We start from the raw sequence: 8,030 nt of genomic DNA, 5'->3' as shown, positions 1-8,030 counted from the left end.
AGGAAAGAAGAATTTCCACCGAGCGTTAGGACTTTCCAGAGTGGGCGGAGCGACTGTGCAGTGCAGGAAGTACTGAGTCAGCTGTAGTTTCTGTAGTTTTTGAGGTATGTTGGTTGTCAAACACGTTCCTTGCGGTCCCGCATAAAGGGCAGGGAGTCTGCGTTTGTCTGCGAGTTTTCTCTGTGTGCTGAGCGGCAGATACTTCAGCTTCTCCGCGATGAGTCGAGCCATGCTGGTGGATCTGCTTCACCGCTGCTGTGCATCATGCACGGGCGCTTCTCTGCTGGAGGACTCGGTTTCAGACTCGCAGGTCTTCGTGCTGTGCGGGAACACTTACCGGGAGAAAAACGGCTTCGTAGACACGTTCTTGAGCTCCTGCAAAAGTGTGCACATCCTGGACTCGAGCTCCACAGTGGAGAGTTTGTACCGTTTCAAGCAGACTTTGGACCAGCTGGACCTGAGCTCGATCACGGTCCTCACCACCGCACAGGGCAAAGAGGTGCTGGCTCATTACCAGAACCTCCTTTTTACGGCCCTATACGACTTCCAGTACAAGCAGAGACCGGTGGACGAGACTTGTCCTAGTTGCAGAGCCTCCACAGATTCGGTCTCACCTGGCGAAGAAGTGTCGACGTTTATGCAGCAGCTTCCTGCGCTGAAGGGAGAACTCACAGTTCTGAAGTCTGCGCTCATTCCAGGTCGGCTTAAGCAAAACATACTTATGAGTTTTATGGAGTTATTAAATTACTGTATAGTGAATGGAGTTTGGATTTCTCCTCCTACATCAAGGGTGTCAAACACAAGTCTCGAGGGCCAGAATCGGTCGTACAAAGACTCCAATTTGGGCCATTGAATTATTTTTAAAAATGTGAACGAGTGCATAGATTTTAAACTTTTAGGTGTATTTTTATATATTTTACAGCTTCTCCTGTTGATAAAGATCTCACCCACTGGTAGTCATACAGTAGCAAAGTACGGTAATAAATAAACAATTAAGGTTCCTGTTAACATTAGTGCACGATATGTGAAATGAAAACAGTTTGACTTCCCCGTCCCACACTAACTATTTGGGAACAGCGTGTTTTCCATTTTCTGTAAATGGGTGTATATTTGAAAGGAAGATAGAATGAGTTTGTCTATCAAAACTTAATATGTCATACATATACTATATATTGATACTATATATTGCACAATAGTAAATTCCAGAGTCTTTAATATATGGAGGAAAAACAGTGATTCACTGCTACTTGACTGTTTAATTTTATAATAAAGTCTAATCATTTGATAACCACTTAAACTATAGTGATATATCTATTAGATAAAGAGGAAACTGAGAATGTACCAATACCCAACACCATATACCGTTGGACTCCTTTGTCCATGCAAATATGTCCTAGTGAACTGATAACAGGAGACATACAGTGGTGTGAAAAGGTTTTTCACACTGGGCCATGTAGGTTTAATTTTTTCCACCTTAATAATAAACACTTTCATTTAGAAATTGTTTACTTGTGTTATCTTTGTCTAGAATTTAAATTTATTTGATTATCTGAAACATTTAAGTGTGACAAACATACAAAAAATAGTTAATCAGGAAGGGGGGGAAACACTTTTTCACACAACTGTGCATGAGATCAGCTCATGTTATCATTTAATCCTGACATTTAATGAATTTTCTTATCATTTAGTGCACTGTGTTAAAATTTCTATTAAAGTATAATCTGTTGACAAGATGTTGGTAAATAAATACAAACTGAGCTAGAAGTAGCTTAGCATTCATTTAAATGCTATTAAATGTATTTATTTCAATGTGTTATTTTAGAAAAGCAGTTTACCTTTTTTCTCTCCCTCTTTGTCTCAGATTGTTTTGGTCATGGCTTCAGCACCCGTACAGGTGGTGTGTCCTACATCTCGACCTTATCCTCCTTGAATCTGTTCAGCAGCTGCAGGAGGAGGGACCCAGTGGCTGTGGTAATGGAGAACAGGCGCCGATTAGCCCTCCATGCTGGTTTCCATCCTCAGCCCATGCATTTAGTCAAGGTACTCAACACTATTAGAATTTTGCCCTTTAATGTATTATCTGTATTATGTAAAAAGGGTGTTGGAACATATTTGTAGTAATTAAAGCTAGAGTCTGACCAACTGGCAGCCTGCAATTATCAGCTGATATTAACTGTATGAAAAACGAAAAAGTAAAGAAGAGATTGGAGAAACAACCATGTTATGAATGTTGATGTTGCATGACTTGTCCACCAGAGGGCATCCTGCAACGTCCACATTCCAAACACAACAAACAACCAGCTGATCCAAGCTGGCAGACAGAGCGCAAATGAGCAATAAATAGCTCCGTGTAACAGACATAGAGAAACCTGTTTAGATTCTATGTGTCTGAAAGAAAAAAAATATTATATTGGAATATCGGATTTTTAAATCACCAAATATCAGACTTAAAATATCGGCTCAGCCGCACCTTAAAGTGCGAGTAGCATGTATAAAAATATATCATCTTGCATATATTAAGGTGCAAGTTTTACATATTTAATTCTGGATGCACATCTGTTTGATATAATCTTTTGTTTTTAATATTCACCAACGTATTTCACATGTTAACAAACTAAAGCAAACGAGCATTCACAGTCAAAGAAAATGAATATGCAACAGTAACAAATAATTAACAGATTACACTCATTTTTTATTTTTAGTTGTTTTTGTTTTTTTGTTTTCCAACTTCGGGACAGTTTTGTTCTGACCTCAGTGCTGAGGGTCAGTGATGTGAGATCAGTGTTTTGTTAAAGGACTGTCGGCTTGTTTTCTGAAGGTGAACCACGCTAACGATGTCTGGGTCTTGGGGAAAGCTGAGCCCGAGAATTACGATGCAATGGTGACCAATCAGACTGGGCTCGTCTTAGCAGCTCCAGGGGCCGACTGCATGCCGCTCCTCTTTGCTGATCCCGTCGCAAAAGTTATCGGAGTCGCACATGCAGGTCAGCCCTCACTGCTTCTCAAAGTTTTGACCACTGACTGCTAATTTAGGGAACCATCATCTCATTGGGGGCCAATCAAGAAAAAAAATGCACATCAGAACTATTAGTTAGTGTTTTTAATATGTCTATGTGTGTGAAAGAGAAACTTGAGTAGAGGAACTTAAGAAGACTTTGCAGAAAGCACACACTTCAACATTCTTTGGAATCAAAGTAAATTCTTTCAGTGTTAATTATTCTATAGACTCTTTATATAATTTGTTTTAGCCTTTGGTGCCCCCTAGAGGATTTATTTATTCAAGATAAAACCAAACCGTTGAAGAGAGCGTGCAAAAGAGGCTGCAGTGGTACAACTTTACAATATGAACTCTGACGATGAAATGGCTACATTTACAGGTTGGAGAGGAACCATAATGGGGGTTGCCATGGCCACTGTGAATGCCATGGTGACAGAATTTGCTTGCCAAGTTAGCAACATTGTGGTGGCTGTGGGACCATCAGTGGGACCCTGCTGCTATACCATGGAAAGAGACCAGGCGTTGGACTTCATGAGCATCCATCCAGACTGTGTTCCTGATCCAGAATCAGCCAGACCACACGTCGACATCCGTCTCGCCAACAGGTACGGCTCACGAAACGAGAACAATAGATTAAATAGAGCTGACAAAAGTACAGAATCTCTGTGAACAAGGAAAAGAAAATAGCTCTATATTCTGTTGCCTACATTGTAGAGGGAGTCTTGGTCTGTAATGAAGAGAATGAATAGGGAAGAGGTTAAAGTGGGATTCAGCAGGTGGGGATCCCTAAAACCAATTGCAAGGTCGTAGTGTGGAGAAATGAATCACAACTCAAAATAATTTCTCTTAAGAGCTTCAGTAGATTGTCATGGTCCTGAGTCTGAGGACTCAGTGTTTTGTGTTTCCTTATGCTTTTGTTCATTCCGAGTGTGTATTCTGTTGTTATTTTGCCATTTGTTAGGTTTCTGTTCTTTGCCTGCCTGCTCCCACTTCTCTGTGTTCCCTCTGTCTGTCCATGGTGTTTTTGTGTCTGCTCATGAGTCTGCCTGTCAAGTTCAGTGTCCTGTCTGGTTCTCTGTCTGTTAATTTCCTGTTTTATTCTGAAGGTTCATGTCTGATGTGAGTGTGTTCAGTTTACATTTCCCCTGTCCCGTCAGCTCTGATTTCTCCCAGCTGTGTTGCCCTCCTGTCTCTTATCCCCTGATTACTGGTGTGTGTATTTAAGCCCTGTGTGTTCTCCTGCCTGTTGCCGGTTCGTCTGTATTACTCCATGTAAGTCCGCGCTTTTCTGCATTCATCTGTGTCTCTCTGCGTTTTTGTATCCTCCGTCAGTCTGCGTCTCTCTGCCTTTCTCCCCGTGTCCTGTGGATTTCTAGTTGCTCTTTAGTTTTCCCAGTTTAGGTTTCCGTTAGTTTGTCTCATTATTCGTTTTCTGTTCCTGCCACTGACACCTTGTAAATAAACTCCACTAATCTTTTCATACACTGCTTGCTCTTGGGTCCTTTTTCCAACTCCACACGGCTCGCCTCGGCAGCCGTGACATAGATTTTCTTAAATTTCCAGTTTATCACCACTGAGCAATCTTTACCTTTAAATCTAAGCTCTCTCCTTCCTCTCCTGTCCTGTATTTCTTATCTTTCTCCATCTGTGAGTGAAGTTAGCCCTCTTTCTTTTCACTCTCTGTAAAATACAGCAGCCGGACCTTTAACACACACTGTGTGACAAACTGCACACAAACACATTGTGTGTGTTTCGCTGATAGAAACGCTGCATTTGAAATTACCTGCCACTTTTTAAAAAAATTACTCGAGTAAAGAACAGATAACTGGAAATTCTACTTAAGTACAGTAATGAAGTATTTCTACGTTATTACTTCCCACCTCTAAGATTAACCAATGAGGGAAAACTGATTGTTGCAGAGCAAATTTAGGATTTATTGTGGATGTTGATCGGCATTCACATAAAATTTATATTTTCTTACTAAGGTCATAAAAGCATTCTGAAGATGCCCTTTTCATTTGAGTCTGGCTCAAATTTAACCTGAATTTCAGAAAATGTTCACGATACAAATTCAAAGTGTATTTAAACAGACTAAACAGACTAGTGGATGCACTGACTACCCAGATTCTATTTTTCAGAGATGTTCCAAGATGTACTAGTCTCGTTCTTTGAATATGTAAAAGGTAACTGTGGCAGCCACTCAATGATGACTCAGACTTGAACTTAAATACATCTCAGAGGAAATCATAGCTGAGTGAATTCTCCAAGTTCACTTTCATTCTGTCACTAGTGTTAGAGTGTGTTATATTTATTATGGAGTTAATCAATAAGATCAAGTAAGAGCTTCAGTTTAAGATTAAGGGTCTTCTTGCATTTACCCATTCTGGGTTGTCTGGAGAGGAGATAAGAGGAGAGAAAGGAGGTCCTTGTTTAAATTTTCAGCCATTACTATTTGAGTATGTGTTGGAAATAGTAGCTTTAAGCTTTAAGGTCTTTAATATTGAATTCATATACAGTGGTGCAAAAAAGTATTTAGTCAGCCACCGATTGTGCAAGTTCCCCCACCTAAAATGATGACAGAGGTCAGTAATTTGCACCAGAGGTACACTTCAACTGTGAGAGACAGAATGTGAAAAAAAAAAATCCATGAATCCACATGGTAGGATTTGTAAAGAATTTATTCGTAAATCAGGGTGGAAAATAAGTATTTGGTCAACAACAAAAACACAACTCAATACTTTGTAACATAACCTTTGTTGGCAATAACAGAGGTCAAACGTTTACTATAGGTCTTTACCAGGTTTGCACACACAGTAGCTGGTATTTTGGCCCATTCCTCCATGCAGATCTTCTCGAGAGCAGTGATGTTTTGGGGCTGTCGCCGAGCAACACGGACTTTCAACTCCCGCCACAGATTTTCTATGGGGTTGAGGTCTGGAGACTGGCTAGGCCACTCCAGGACTTTCAAATGCTTCTTACACTCCTTTGTTGCCCGGGCAGTGTGTTTTGGATCATTGTCATGTTGGAAGACCCAGCCTCGTTTCATCTTCAAAGTTCTCACTGATGGAAGGAGGTTTTGGCTCAAAATCTCACGATACATGGCCCCATTCATTCTGTCCTTAACACGGATCAGTCGTCCTGTCCCCTTGGCAGAAAAACAGCCCCATAGCATGATGTTTCCACCCCCATGCTTCACAGTAGGTATGGTGTTCTTGGGATGCAACTCAGTATTCGTCTTCCTCCAAACACGACGAGTTGAGTTTATACCAAAAAGTTCTACTTTGGTTTCATCTGACCACATGACATTCTCCCAATCCTCTGCTGTATCATCCATGTGCTCTCTGGCAAACTTCAGACGGGCCTGGACATGCACTGGCTTCAGCAGCGGAACACGTCTGGCACTGCGGGATTTGATTCCCTGCCGTTGTAGTGTGTTACTGATGGTGACCTTTGTTACTTTGGTCCCAGCTCTCTGCAGGTCATTCACCAGGTCCCCCCGTGTGGTTCTGGGATCTTTGCTCACCGTTCTCATGATCATTTTGACCCCACGGGATGAGATCTTGCGTGGAGCCCCAGATCGAGGGAGATTATCAGTGGTCTTGTATGTCTTCCATTTTCTGATGATTGCTCCCACAGTTGATTTTTTCACACCAAGCTGCTTGCCTATTGTAGATTCACTCTTCCCAGTCTGGTGCAGGTCTACAATACTTTTCCTGGTGTCCTTCGAAAGCTCTTTGGTCTTGGCCATGGCGGCGTTTGGAGTCTGACTGTTTGAGGCTGTGGACAGGTGTCTTTTATACAGATGATGAGTTCAAACAGGTGCCATTCATACAGGTAACGAGTGGGGGACAGAAAAGCTTCTTACAGAAGACGTTACAGGTCTGTGAGAGCCAGAGATTTTCCTTGTTTGAGGTGACCAAATACTTATTTTCCACCCTGATTTACGAATAAATTCTTTACAAATCCTACCATGTGGATTCATGGATTTTTTTTTCACATTCTGTCTCTCACAGTTGAAGTGTACCTCTGGTGCAAATTACTGACCTCTGTCATCATTTTAAGTGGGGGAACTTGCACAATCGGTGGCTGACTAAATACTTTTTTGCCCCACTGTATGGGATTTGTTTTTCGCTCAGCTGTGAACCAAACAATATGTCTAATTTCCCATCCCAGAGTTCTCCTCCAGAAAGGTGGCGTCCTGCCCGAGCACATCCATGACAACACGATGACGCACTGGTCCTGCGTGACGCCCTGCACCTCATGTCACCCTGAAAACTACTTCTCCCATGTCAGAGATGGGCTTAACTTTGGCACACAGGTGGGCTTCCTGTGGATCAAACAAACGAATGAATGAATGAGTGTTTAGCACACTTACCTCATATTGTTGTCAGCTAAAGCTCCACAAAGTCAATGTGCTTTTTTGGTAAAATTACGTGGTATAAAAAATGTTAAAAGCAGCAGACAGAAAATAGCTAAAAACCAATTGTTTGCTAATTTACTGTTTGATATTTACAGCTTTAAGGATAATTTTGCATGTCCCACAGATTCTAATCTTCAAATAAACTAGAGGATTAAAGTTACAATGTGCAAAATCTCAATACTAGATGTCAGTACATAGCAGACTGCATTCAACTGAGTTCTGTTTTCGTACCGCTCCCAATTCAAATGCACAATCCTAGCTAAGGTGGCTTCCATTCATCTGTAGTGAGTGCAGGCTGTCAGTCCACTGTTCACCTCAGCAGTAGCAATATGTATTGACATCTATGGACTCTAGAGGGAAACTGCAAAACTTTGTGGCTGAGTCCAATATGAGTCAGTGAAGCTCATTTCTGTCTGACAATGATACTGCAGTGTTGTTGAGGATATCGAACTTTTTGTCATTAAACACTGCCCTTTAGTAACACTTTCTTTGAAGTGGAGCTAACTTTGTTGGATTCAGAGTCTTAGCGATTAAACTCTCATACGATGTGAGAATGTAATCAAATTGTTTATCGGAGGGAAAATGTGATTTTTAGGACACTTGAGTCTAACA

At 41.3% G+C, this 8,030-nt stretch overlaps 1 protein-coding gene across 1 annotated transcript; it reads left to right on the top strand.

Annotated features, from left to right (window-relative positions):
- The first annotated feature begins 217 nt into the window (after positions 1-217).
- On the top strand, positions 218-7,453 carry lacc1 (laccase (multicopper oxidoreductase) domain containing 1). Its single transcript, XM_085374650.1, has 5 exons — positions 218-698; positions 1,862-2,040; positions 2,819-2,984; positions 3,378-3,603; positions 7,172-7,453. Exons 1-5 carry the CDS (start codon positions 218-220, stop codon positions 7,350-7,352), a joined length of 1,233 nt encoding a protein of 410 aa, XP_085230776.1. The 3' UTR covers positions 7,353-7,453.
- The last annotated feature ends 577 nt before the right edge of the window (positions 7,454-8,030 follow it).

The sequence above is a fragment of the Diplotaxodon limnothrissa genome, linkage group LG16 (assembly GCF_057381915.1).
Source record: "Diplotaxodon limnothrissa isolate DT_005_m linkage group LG16, D_limnothrissa_male_GT1.1, whole genome shotgun sequence".
Classification (NCBI taxonomy): domain Eukaryota; kingdom Metazoa; phylum Chordata; class Actinopteri; order Cichliformes; family Cichlidae; genus Diplotaxodon; species Diplotaxodon limnothrissa.
Note: the sequence above shows the minus strand (reverse complement) of the source record. Positions and strands in the feature narration are given on the sequence as shown.

What these genes read in the sequence shown, in the direction of transcription:
- lacc1 (XM_085374650.1), top strand. Translation starts at nt 218, where the DNA reads ATGAGTCGAGCCATGCTGGTGGATCTGCTTCACCGCTGCTGTGCATCA. An exon ending in GAAGTCTGCGCTCATTCCAG is followed by an intron (nt 699 to 1,861) that starts GTCGGCTTAAGC and finishes TCTTTGTCTCAG; the next exon opens with ATTGTTTTGGTCATGGCTTC. An exon ending in TATCGGAGTCGCACATGCAG is followed by an intron (nt 2,985 to 3,377) that starts GTCAGCCCTCAC and finishes CTACATTTACAG; the next exon opens with GTTGGAGAGGAACCATAATG.